This window comes from Cyrtonyx montezumae, unplaced genomic scaffold (genome assembly GCF_038088225.1).
Source record: "Cyrtonyx montezumae isolate F1298 unplaced genomic scaffold, pur_monq_1.0 scaffold_1, whole genome shotgun sequence".
NCBI classification, from domain to species: Eukaryota; Metazoa; Chordata; class Aves; order Galliformes; family Odontophoridae; genus Cyrtonyx; species Cyrtonyx montezumae.
Window position 1 is genome coordinate 11140081 of NW_027071825.1, and position 13532 is coordinate 11153612.

The window sequence follows — 13532 nt, forward strand, 5'->3', positions numbered from 1 at the left end:
AAATCAGTTTTAAAGAGAGTGAGTTGATGGAAAAATCATAACAGCATGCAAAGTAAAAATCCTGGAGAGGAACAGCCCCCCCAACCCTCAGCACCATAGAAACACAGTGTCCTACTGTGGACTTTTTACTACTAATAAAGATGGCTTGATTTTCTTATCACAGGATTTCTGCATGCCTTGTTAATTTAAGGTAAATATTTTGGTCCCAATTCAGACATGTTTTGACTTGTATAGAGGCTGTGGAACATACTTAAGTGAAAAAAAAAGAGGAAAATTACTACTTTAACCCTACCACCAACCTTTACTCCCTGATTGACATGGACCACTTGGTAGTGTTTTTCATACATCTCCCATAAGCCCAGCATTACTGCATAAGGCTTTGGTCAGGGGGGATAAAGATTGCAGAGTTTATCTCCAAATACATATGACAATAGAAGAAAGCCACTTTGGTATTTCCACAAATCTTCCAGAAGTTTAAATCATTGTTTTTGAATCATTAATTTCTCATTTGGCTGTATTCTGTTTAAACAGAAGTTTAAAATTATATTAAATAGCAAGCTTACCTTATATTTTCATAACAACTAACTTCTGGCTTCAACATCGCAGTGTGTCGAAATACTTTATAAATAATCACTCCAAAAGCCAGCAAATTAACCTGGGGAGAGTAAAGAGAACTTTTATAATTCAAACTGGAGTGATCTTGATTTTCAGTAACTGTTGCATATTAAAATGAAACAAGTCAGATAAATTTTCTGTATATAAAAAAGACCTAGAGAATCCAGTGCTGGAGCTGAGGGGAAACTCTCTTCTGGCCCACGTCTATTAAAAAAAATGCGAGCCCTGTAATAAAGTTTGATCAAACAAGGTAATAACTCTATCTTAACAGTATCCTTACCAAAAGACTGCAAATGTTTATTGGTAAATCTCTTTGATTTCACGCCCAGATTTTTTTTTTCCTGTAAGCAGAGGTGTTAAAATAAGTGGGGAGGAGAGGGAGAGGAGAGGATGCCCAACCCACTTGCTGCCATGGATTTTCTATGGTACTGTACTGCATAGATTTTGACAAAAATGCTTATCTTTCCTTACATAAATATCACATTAATACATTAATGTCACATTAATAACATCACATGTTCTGAGCTCTTTTGGGTGTGAAGAGTTTTAAGTGGCACAAAAATATTTGAGGCTTATGTAAAGAAATTAAAAAAAAACCATCTTTGGCTGAAAGGTCCTATGCAGAGTATTCTCTCCTCCATTTTATGTTTGTTTCATTGGTGAACAATCTGAGTGTGTGTGTGTTTTCTGCTTTCCTTATAAACATATTGCTTTATTTGAGTTTGAAACAAACAAAAAAAACAACTAAAGGAAGTAGTTTTGCAAATGATACTCAATTATGGTTCTGAACCTCTGCTTGCTCAGATAGGCTTCACTGAATATTCATTTAAATTTCTATTGCTTTCCTTTAACAATGTAGATGAGTTTGATCTCTTGCTTTTTAAAAGAATGCTTATTTTGGTTTGCAGCATTTAACATCAAAATCTATATGCAATGTTAATAATTGAACCAAATTTTATCTTGATATCATCCAGATACTATTTGTAGATCCTTGGTTTAATCCCTTGGTTGGTTGCTGTGGGCTTACAGCTACAGACCAAATAGAATTTATGTCTTCCCCATTTTGCTTCTCCAGAAAGAGACCATGATTTACCTCTGTCCTTCATCTTCTTAAAAGACACACACATACACACACAAACAAAAAAAACCCACTCCAAAATGAAAAAAAGCCTTCTATATAAACACAACATCACTTTTAAAAGAATTGCTTTCATTTGTTAACACTTGTTATGTATGCCTTCAGAACATTTTTGTTATGTTGGGTGGGAGTATCTGATATTAAATTCAGGCTCTGCTTTAATTAGCTGCATGCTCATACTTTAATACAGCATAATGTATTTACAATTTGATAAGACAGGAGATAGAGCTGATTAGCAGTTTAGGGAATTAATCCTTCACTGAATACCTTGTACTTTCACTGATCATGAGAGCTATTCTGAAGTTCTTTGTATTTAAAATTGTAATCTATAATGTCTCCTAAACCAGCAATTTTTCAATGTTAATTATAAGTCAGTCAGCAATTGTGGGTAATTATATGCAGACTTACTTTTTTATCTTATATTTGTTGGTGAATAATATATCAAATAACGTGGAGCACACACTGTAATCTGTGTAACTCACCTAATGTACTTATTAAAGTAATCTGAAAAAAGGTAGGGAGAAAAGTGATCAAAGTACCACGAGCACTGAGAGAACACCCCAGTACCTCTTCAGAAGCTGTCAGCACGACCTCAGCATGAACCGCGAGTCCAAGCCTCCTCCCTGCTGGCCCGTCACCGACATCACTGATGTCAATGAGAACCTTCCTATTGCTGCTAATAGGCTCTTTATGAAGCTCTGCGGGCCAGACTCCATTATCCTTTGGTCATGGAAAACTGCTGCAGAACTGGGGAGGTTTTGCTGAGCAAAGGTGGGGCTGGGGAGGGAGGAGATGTGGGTCCTTGTGCTAGAGGTATCCATTTCTCTTCACGCCGGTGGGGCTCCTTTAAGCAAATACTATTTACATTGTCTGTAGAACAGGATAATAGGATTTGGCCCTCCGCCTTGAGGTAATACCCATTAACTATGATCTTTTCATTCATCAATTAATTCTGATGGGAATAATCTGGTTGTGTCAGGGGAGCAGGAGAGGTTAACACCAGTTCTCTGAGCCAGCTGCGGAGTGCAGGCACGGCGCACTGACATGTCTCAGGTAGCCTCTCAGGAGGTAGCATTACAGGGTAATGGCAGCAAGCTTAACTTCTGAAACACCCGCTCATTCCCAAGATTTATTAAAGCCTTAAGTAGGTTTTTACCCTATTTAGAAGAGCTCCATTAATAACAAATATCATAGCCAAGTGCATGCTGCTTCATACAACGTTCAGTTCCTCAAAAAAGTAGGTTTCAGTGAACTTTTTTTTTTTTTCCAGCCTAAATTAGAGCTCTCTGGCATGGCATTTTATCCTTTGGAGGACCTCAAATAGATAACAGTAAGGTAGTTGTAACCATTCTGCAATGCATAAAATCCAGTAACGTGAGGGAAATCAGTAACAGAAAATCATGCATAAACCCAAGAGAAAAAGAAAAGTAGATAACGTTAATAGCACTAATAATATTCAAGTGTTCAGGTAACTGGTACTCTAACAGGTATGAGAAGTTCAACACACTGTGTTTCAGTCTAAGTCCCTGCATATTCGTTACTATAGGAATGCTGATAATCTCAACTATTTCTGGGAAATACTAAGTAAAAAGATCGTGTTTGATGGTTGGACTGAGAAGTAAAGGGGAAATGGCCTTCATATACCTAATATCCTCAAAGAGTCACATGTGTTTCAACAAATGGGATGGGAAGTGAAACACCTAAAGTGTCTGGCATAAGAAATGACCACTTAAGACATTTTTCTTTTGTATCAGTAAGTGAGATTCAAATGAATAAATTCAGGTAGTAGGCTACAAATAGCTTCTAAAATAGAGTGCAGAGTACACTCCAAAAGTAGTGCCTCCTATTTTTTTTCTTCCATGGAAACTACAACAGATACAAACAGCATAAGAACACTATTTGACAGAGCAAGTTCTCAGATACAGAACAGTATTTCAGCATAGTCACCACCATTAGCTGTGCATTTTTACCAGCGCTGAACAAGAGCCTGTATGCTGCACTCATAAAAATCTGCGTGGCCATCTGGAACGTGGCTTCTTTCACATAACTGTTGCCATTGCTAAAATGCAACACTCACCGCTCACATCCACTTTCTAGTCTCCATAAATGTTTAGCAAGCATCAGTGAATGTTAATGGGTGCCATTTTTTTCCGCACAGATGAATTCCGTGACCCCCCATTGCTTCACATGCATGTCTGTGTCAGACACCATTTTGTCAGACTGCCCCTCTGCTGCCATCTGTCACATGGCAACAAAATATAACAGAATATTGGTGGGAAGCTTCAATTTCTAGTGCCCAGCCACCAACATCCACCTCTGACATTGTGAGCCAACATGATAAAAGAGGAGGCATTACTTTTGGAGCAACCCTCAGAGATATACGCAAGGAGAACTAGATGTCTAATACTCTGGCTGGAATAAACGGAATAAGAGACACTTAAACACCTAAAAAAAGCTTCCAGAAGTTACTTACTGCCAAATAATGTGTTTTGGTTGCAAATATGTTTTAGATTTTTGTAATTAAAGCACACTCTTTAACTCTTGTTGGCTAAGCTTTCAAAGATGTTATAATTAAGGCTGCCTGGGGGTGACAGGGAAGGTGAATAGAAACAGAACAGCAAAGTACAGAGGCAGCAAAGCAGAACGGAGTGGTGTGTGCAGGCAGCTGTGACACCGATCTGGGGCACACGATGTGCAGACCTGGCCAGGGCCAGCCTGGGGACTGCGGCTGCTGCGTGTTGGCTCCGGGAGGGAAGTTACTAGGTAATGAGTATGGCCACTTGGCAGCACTGGGCAAGCCCAAGGCATGAAGTACAGCGGCACTACTGCAGTTTTATCAAGTGAATAACGATTTTACAGCGTGACAGGGCAAGTCCTTGTGCCTTTGTTTCAGTGTTATTACACGGATGAGCAGTCAGAGAAACTGCTGCATGTCCTGAGATGGGCCGCTGGGCAAATCTAATAGGCAAAAGGGGAACTGCAGTGCTTCCAAGCCCAGAACTGAACTACTTCATTTTTTAACAAACCACCTCAAACTGCTGTTTAAATTCTATGATTCTATGCTGTTGGGTAAACAGCAGAGTTACTGTACCACAAGACTCTGGCTTTCTCATTGCAGCCCAATCCTGTAGGATGCTGAGCATTCTCAGCCCTCCCCCCCCTGTGATGCTGGTGGGAGTCAGCACTCTCTCAGTGCTCAGGTGCACTACAGGACTCATTTTAATAATTAATCTATTCCTTTTTTTCTAAGTGGTTAATCAAATACAAGTGCTTACACAAGAGCAGCCTCCATTCTAAGAATCTTCAGGGAATCAACTCTCCTTAAAGATATTTGTAGTAAAAGTCTAGCTTAAATTCTAGAAATGTTGTGGTATATTTATAAGCAAATGGTAGGAAATTTAAAATATGTTTATGTGAAATAAATGTTGAATAGGGGAACGTCTTAGGACCTCATGAAATCAGGATTTTTTTTTAGCTACGGACAACTACGTCTGTATATCTGTTTTACCCAGGGAAATCCCCAGGGGGCCACAGAGCTGCACAAGGTAGGTTTTGTTGTACACTTACAGCTGTGTTTAGAGGGAAGAGTATCTTTTCTTATAAAATCACCTGTGTTAAGGGTGAAGAGAATTTAGGACTCTGGAGTAACTTCTGGCCACATTATACCATTGGTAGGACTGTTAGATGGCAAAACTCCCATTGCCTCCAGTGTTGTCAAGACCTTTCCTCTACTTGATAGAGAGGGCTTCTCAAGGGATTCATTGGCAGCAGTGGACACCGTCACAAGTTTCACTCTGAGGATTAGCATTTGCATACTCCATGGATGCACACTGTGGTGTAGAGCAGAACAGACAAAGTTCCCTGCAGTTATGTTTTGGGGATCTGCAGTTCTGTTCCCAAGTTCATGGCTGTGGTGTGGGGGGTAAGATAGAGCAGGCACATAAAAAATAGTGCGCAGCTGTTTGGAGTGTTATTGGTTCAAGGATCAGATCTGACACACATCCAAAAGTCAGACAGCATTGGTCTGGATAATTTCCTCCTGTAAAGAAATTCACAGGAGAGAGAAAGCAATTGCAAATTCAAAAAAAATATCCCTCCCAGTGCTTTCTTAATCACCATGTCAACAACAATGAGGTTTTGCCTGGGCAGCTCTGTTCAATCAATTGCATATATTTTAGGAAAGCATGGATAAAACTTTGTGTAGTGTTAGACTACCTCTGCCCAGAACTAGGATAGCTCTGTAAATCTCTGCTGATTCCTTTCTCCCTCTGCCAAGACTTCAGTAGTGAAGGAAAACTGATCAACAGTGGGCATGAGTAGAGAGAAGGATGCTGCTGCTTTGACTTTCACTCCTAGCAGTTCTGGGACAACCAAAATAAGATTTTACCCATCCACAATTTGCAGAAGGAAATAATAGTGTTGTATACATATGAAAACATAAGAAAAAGTACCTACTAAATATTCTTAAGATAAGGATCCAGAAGGGCACTGAGAAACAATTTTGTCTATTGCCTAAGCAAATTACAAACGTCCCTGTTGATTATTGTATTTTGCAAACTAAGTAATAATATAAAAATGAACACATAGGTCCTAAAATGCGAAATGTTCCAAGCTGTTGAAGCTCTGTTATTAGCGCATTGCTTAGCAACTGCTACATTTAAAATAGACCCTTAATTCGCTGTTAAATGTACATATTTTACATACTGGAAAAGTAACATAATGTCCTATCCTCAAATAAATATGATGTTAGTGCTTCACACTGCATGAAACACTTTGTAAGTACAGATTGATAGTTATTTTTAGTTGAGCACTGAATTGAATGAAATACACAAAATTTAATAAAGCATGCAAAACATCTGCCTGCAAATAAAAATATTTGCACTCATGTTGAAGAGTTGTAGTTTCTTTCATAATTAATTACAATTAAATGGTAAGATACTGAGTGAAGTGATATATCATCATTTTGCCCCATCAAGGTAGCTGACAGCTGTCAAGTTTTGCAACTGAGAAATCTTTTTTTCCTTCCTTCCTCCCTCCTGTTTTTAAGCAAGACAAAAGAGCTCTTGAAAGCTCAGAGGGGAGTGGTGCTTTAATGGAGGCAGTTCAGTTAGTACTTGAACAACTTGCAAAATAAAAGAGACTGGGACAATAAGCATTCAAGAATATTTTCTCCAACAGTTTTTTGCTGAAAAAATGTCAGCTCATCAGCACTAAGATATTTACTGATTTAGATTATACTTTTCCCTGTTAACTTACTGACCAGCATCATTTTTCTGATTAAAACCAGAAAGGACATTCATTTCTGAACAATGAAAAATCCCTGTGAATAGAGTATTTATCAGGATGTAGAAGACATGGGCACAATTTTCTGTTGTACTTAATATTCAGACTATAATATGACCCTTAGTTCCTCCAGCCTCCATACCAGCTATTCTCCACTACTGCTCCATTAACCCTGCTGGCGCTGTTCCATGTCATATAAATAATTAAACATTCACTGGCAGGAAGACTTGGATCTCTCCCTCATCCCATAGTTCTACATCCAGGACTATCTAAAGACAATTATTGTTTTAACAATTGAGTAATTGCTTAATATGAGACCAAGGTTTTAATGCTCTTTCTAATACACAGGTATGAAAAAGGAATTGGTAACTTCACATATAATATTATTGTGTAAAAGATACACTCCAGCCTTTCAAAAGTTATTAAAACACTTTAAAGACCTTTTAAGGTTTTGTAGTGTTACAAAGAAAAGCTAGTATAAGAAAGAAGCAGCTAATTCTAAAGATTCAGACATACTAGTTCTGATTCTGTCTGAGCACTTTACATTCAAACTTCAAAAAATGAAGCCCCCAAATCATTCCCTTTTCCTTTCTTAGTCCCTGTCTCAATAATTGATGAAACCATCTATATGCTGATGTCAGATCTCAGAAAAAAGAATGAGAAAATTTCTCCCGCTGCTCTCTTAGGCATATACTTGAATTTTTTACATATATCATATTGAATTTGGCTCTTTCAAAAAATGTCTGAAGTTCAGAGCAGTTGTATCTGTATCAGTCTTTACAATGACCCTCATTATGAGTGTTTGAATTAATGAGCTTGTGATGGTCTGAATTCTGCCAGAGAGAGCAATACATTTCTGTCTCTCTGTCTGTCTGGCTAATGTCTGGGTAAAATGACAACATTCAATGGGTCATTATTATTTCAGACAGAGGAGAACCAAATTAAGCTATTAATGATACAACAGTTTAAGCTTCAAAATGAAAATGTATGCCATATTAATTGCATAAAATTGGACACAAGCTGGCAGTCAAACAGTCTGAATTTGTCGCCTAACTGATTTATCTCATTATCATGTCTCCCATGAATACACCTCCTCAAACGCTTTAGGTATACAACTGCAGTCTTATTTAGAAATAGAAAATATAACAAAAACATTAACAAAACTGCTCTAGGCTGTATTTGGGGGAAATATTTTCAACAATGCAGGATTAGAATTTTATGATTCTAAGATTTTAATACTTTCACTTGTTTAAAAATGAAAACACAGTTAAATTAGTTTATTTCAGACCCTGTCTCAGGGAATACATAATTTTCACGTAGACTTGCTCTTTATATATGAATACATGAATATTTCAAAGTTGTTCTTTTGCATACCTCCAGCTGTAGATTTAGACTCAATTTAATAACTAAGTCATTTTCTTTATATTTTTTGAACACTTATAGGAAGCTCTAAATAAATAAATAAATAATGGAATGGGGGTTTATATTTTTCATCAGGTTAAACAGCTTCTCACAGTCTTCTGAGTTCAATGTTATTTCTTATTGGATTGAAAAGCTAAATGTATACTGGCCTAAATATTTTTATTTAGCCTCCATTCAGCAGTGAAGGGCAGGAGGAATGAGCCGATACAGAACCATGGTTGACCTTAGCCATAAGCCCTATTCCAACTAGCAGGATAAGGGTCCAACTTGCTCCCAGTAAAATTAATTATTAAATACACTTCATCTTTTTCTAAGAAGCTCTGAAAAGATGTATTTACTTGGAAGATGGTAATGACATAAATCAGGCTGTTTGACGCATTCATTCTGGGTACATAAAGATTCTGACTTTGTAAGATCTCTTCTATGGTTTTCTTCCATAAAAGTAAACCTACCTTAGGCTGTACCTGGAGCCCTATGCAGGAGCACCAGATAAATATTTTTCCACTGGTAAACAGGTGTGAAATAGTTGTAGATTATATTTTAGCACTAATAAATTCAGTGAATGGAAGAACTACCAGGATGGAAGCAGCATCAACATTATGGCTGAGTTATTGAGTCTGAAAACATTTGCCATTTTGGAAGTAAAAATAGTTTGCGGAAAGCCATCTGGTACCTTCCATATCCCACCAGATCCTGTAAAGCATTTGTCTCTTTGCTTTTTAGAAGTAAATATGATTCTGTTGTGTGCGGATGCAGTCTCAAAATTTCATGTGGTCATACTCAAAGTCACAGAAAGCGCCAACTGTATCTCATCCAAGGAGAATATTCACACGTAATTGCTACTGTGAATATGAATTTATTTTTCTACATGCCTGCAACTAATGAATCAAAGGGCAGTAGGAGAGTGAAAGAAAATGCACTCTGAGTGACAAAATATGCAATATGTATATAGTCAGTATATATAATAAATATTATTGAGAAAGTACAGAAGACACCAGCAGTCTGTGTTAACTTTCTTAAGCAAACCTTTGAGTCCTATCAATGAACTCAGGGTGAGTATGTATATTGATGGTAATTGTGCTTATATAAAGACAACATGATCACTGAAAACACAGAAGCTGGAGATACATGTATACATTAAAACAGTGGAACGAGTTTGTTTCTACGTAATGACGTGAGAGAAAATAATGTTAATTTTGTATGCTACGGCTCCCTGTCTTCAGGTATTTCAAAGGACTTTAGAACATGGACTTTGATGACAGCTTTGTAGGACAGTGGGAAGGATGAAAAAAAAACCTCTTTCCCTTGCAGATCCTGGCCTTGCTGAGAAATTTCATCTATTCGTATGGCAATATAGAAGCTATGGCTTGGAGATTAAGGCTCATCCTGCCTATAGAACAGTGAGTACATTCAGACTCAGTGATTATTTAGCACAGCAGGTATAGCTGGTTGCTGAACAATGCTACAGTTTGAAATAATCTGTTTTAAGCAAAGTTGCAGACTCAGTCTCTAATGCCACAGTATAATTAATTATTTCCACTTTTCCACAATGGCATAAGAAATGCAATGGAAACGCATTTCACTGAAGCCACAGAGACACTAATGAAAAAGGACTATTATTTTTTCATAAAGAGTAATAAAGCCGTTGCTAGTCCCAGTAGGAAATTTATTTCCACTAAAAAGGCAGACTGAGGAACAAGAATAGATTAAAAAAAAATGTTTTAAACGGCTATTTTCTGAAAAATGTACACTAAAAAGTACAGAGCATACTTTCCTCATCCAGCTAACAAACATAACGAGGTATTTGTCTCAAATAACCCCTAGGAAAACAAAAGAAAATTTACACAGAATTTTCCAAAGTATAAATATTCAGTGAAATGGTGAGATGTTGTGTATGATTTGTTATGATGAAGGCCAGAGGTCAAACAACTTCTTCAGTAATACTCTGCAGAATTTGAAAATATATCAAGAGTAATGAACACAACCTTCTTCATTGAGAATGGGAATAATAGTGTGAAGAAGCCCAAGGATGCAGTGTACCTCATTACATTAGTGTGGAGTGATTGGCTCTGGGGAGGCTTTTCTTTTTTTATTTTTTGTTTAAATGGGAACAATGGACTGTCAGATCATGCTCAATATTGAAGTCTGGGAAAATGTTAAACTTTTCTCTTTGAATATTTACTTCTCTACATGAAAAATGTTCAATTTGAATGGCCTAGATTAGAGTATGAAGTACATGAAATTTGTGAGTATTTCAGAAAAAAGCAGAGTAATGGATTTGCCAGGAAATTTTTCTGCTTTGATTGCAGCAGTATCATGAATCCTGAATCAACTTAAATGTACAGAACAGAATGAGCATTAGAGCTGTCCAATAAGATTTGATGAATGCACTTTTCCATTAATTTTACCTTTTTGTTGAATAAATTATTTGACAAATAATAGTAAAATTCATCAAATAAATTATCGGGTGAATGTATTTTTTAAGTAATTGACTAGCTCTAATGAATATGCAGGCAGTTCCTTAATGAAAAGCATTACTCTACTGTTAGCCTGCTTTCATCACTCACATGTCACTATTTTTGTATTTTGCAACTGCAATCTGTATATTCTATTCATTTACCCATTCATTTATACATGGGAAGTTCAAAACAGTATGGTTAATTAATCACTGCAATTCTTTGAATAATTTTGCTTGAAAGTTGATTATTCATTGCATTTATTGTATACAGGAATGCATAATAAAAAGAATCTAGTTTTCTGAAGACACTTCTCCCAAGAACTATTCTTGGTTTGTATGTTCCAAGTCAACAAGAATGCTCTGCAAATTGCAGGGTCCATTTATAAGTCATTTCTGTAGTTGCAAACACTACAATTACCAATTGTTTCAAGAAACTGGAGCTTGAAGCTGAGCCAGACACCTTCAAAGTCACTGAAAACACACATTAGTGTAGTAAAACAATGAGAAACATATAGGAGCTACTCCTTCACTGCACAGTGCCAGGATGTTTTGATAGAAGCTGCAGGCAGGATTATTTGGATGGTGTGTAATTTTGGAAATTTTCCAATCTTGAATAGCAAGTCTGTATTTTGGCATTACAGAAGTAGTCTCAACAGTAATACTGATAGATTTATACTGTTAAATGACAAATTACACCTGTTAACGTTACATCACATTTCTGAGTCCTGGAACCTCACAGAAGTATGCCATTTATTGTGGCAGTAACAATGGGTAGAATAATCAAGCCTGAGCAACTCTGTGCCTATTGCAGAGCTGCAAATCATATTAGCCCATGTCCTCTTAAACTTGCTGCATAAGGTTCATTTGAACAGATTTAATGGGAGAACGTTGTTGGAGAGGGGCATATCAAAACAGTCCTCTGTAGTTACACTTGGAGTTGGAGGAATTTGCTTCCAAATTTTCCTTCTAATGGCTTGTAGACTTTGGGTAAATACAGTATTAATAGTCTTTTCACACCATTACAAAGCAGCCTAATTTCTATGACCATCTGAAAATCTATGCTATTGCTGTTCCTCGCTTTAGGTATATGTGGAAGGAAATAACCTATGTTTGTGGTGTTTGAAAGATGAATTTCTCAAAAGTGTCAGTGATGTGGAGGAAAGCCCTTACCTGGGTTTGCTTCCAGTCAAGACAGAACACACTATCATGTTAGAGGTGGGAGAAGCCCTGTAGAAGGCTCTGTACAATGGCAAGGAGTCTGTTCTTGGCTAACATTACACTCTCATTAAAACGGCACCTGCATTGTCCTGCAGAAAAATGCTTATTTCCATTCTACACACTTCTATTACAGAGAGATTATTATTGTAAGAGTGTATTACAAAAGAAAAGAGAATGTTCTAGGGATTTTTTTTTTCATTTTCCTACCTTTTATCTCTGGAGATTATATTTGTATTTGCCTCAATCAGGCACAGGTTGTGGTTTGTGGGAGTGTTTGTCCCTTAAAGCTTGTGATAAATTCACTTTTCTATTAAAAAGTTTAAATGCTTGTTATAAATAATTTCTCCACTCTTGTATGCTTTGATCTAATCTACTGCATAGTTTTAGCTAAAATGGTTGTGGTTCTAAAGATTACAAGTATTAGGAGAAAGAAATAAGTTGTGAAAATTATCTTCAGCTTGCAGCTTGCTTTACAAAGGTTTAAAGTACGCTTTCTTTGCTAACTCCATCTAAAGAGCTTCTGACCCACTCCTTTTTATGTACAGTCACCAATCTAATAATAATAATAATAATTTTTAGGTGGGATCAATAAGGCCATTGCTTTACACTTAAGAATTCTAATAGAATCATAATGTTAATAAGCAAACACCTTCAGAAGTTGTGCTACTGCCTAGGCATCAGAGGAGAACTTAGTTTATACTTCAGATAAACACTTGAGCTCCTTATGTTTCTCTATATTACTTCAGTTTTAAAATGCGAGGATGCATTTGAAACAATGTGCCTAGGGACAGAAAACCCACTGGTACAGAATCAGTTCTGTTCTTCATCATTTACATGCTGTCTCAAAGGTATATTACAGTATAATTCAAACCATAAATTTCCTGAGGTTCACAGAATTCACAGAGTGAAATGCACCATTTGTGTATGTGGGCTTTTGTGCTGACAATTAGTTTTATTTTTTATGTGCAAGAATCAGATTTGTGATAAGCGACCCTCCAGAGCTTTTGTATTGAAACATTACAAGCTGTCTTGGAAAATCCACTGAATCATTTCATTAGCAGATGAATCTCAGAATTAAAGGTGAGCTTGAAGGTGCAAGAGTTTGTAGGTTTCTGTATGAGGGTTAATGGTGATCTATCTGGTTATTCCAGAACCAAGAGTAACATTATTATCTTTTTTTTGTTCGTTTTTTCTGTTTATTTAATTAACTAGAGGGGAGGTAGATATATTGAAAAGAGATAGACATCTTAATTATAAGAACTTCTTGATTGCTGCTACCTTGGGAAGTATTTAGAATTTGTTACAGTGCCCATGCAGTGCACACAACAGGGAAGGCTGGACAGTGGAAAGCAAAGTAATGGATCAAGTATGTGATCCATGAAACACACAGACTTCATC

At 36.8% G+C, this 13532-nt stretch overlaps 2 protein-coding genes across 3 annotated transcripts in view; one reads left to right on the forward strand and one right to left on the reverse strand.

Moving 5' to 3' along the window:
- PTGFR (prostaglandin F receptor) overlaps positions 1-13532 on the forward strand; it is a 308369-nt gene that overhangs the window by 156246 nt on the left and 138591 nt on the right. The gene's annotated exons all lie outside the window — the stretch shown is intronic.
- The window catches only part of ADGRL4 (adhesion G protein-coupled receptor L4), a 74699-nt gene that overhangs the window by 3220 nt on the left and 57947 nt on the right, over positions 1-13532 (reverse strand). For both annotated transcript variants that reach the window (XM_065740743.1, XM_065740734.1), the window contains one exon: positions 564-655. In XM_065740743.1, coding sequence (XP_065596815.1) covers positions 564-655 — 92 coding nt within the window. The remainder of the gene's footprint in view (positions 1-563; positions 656-13532) is intronic.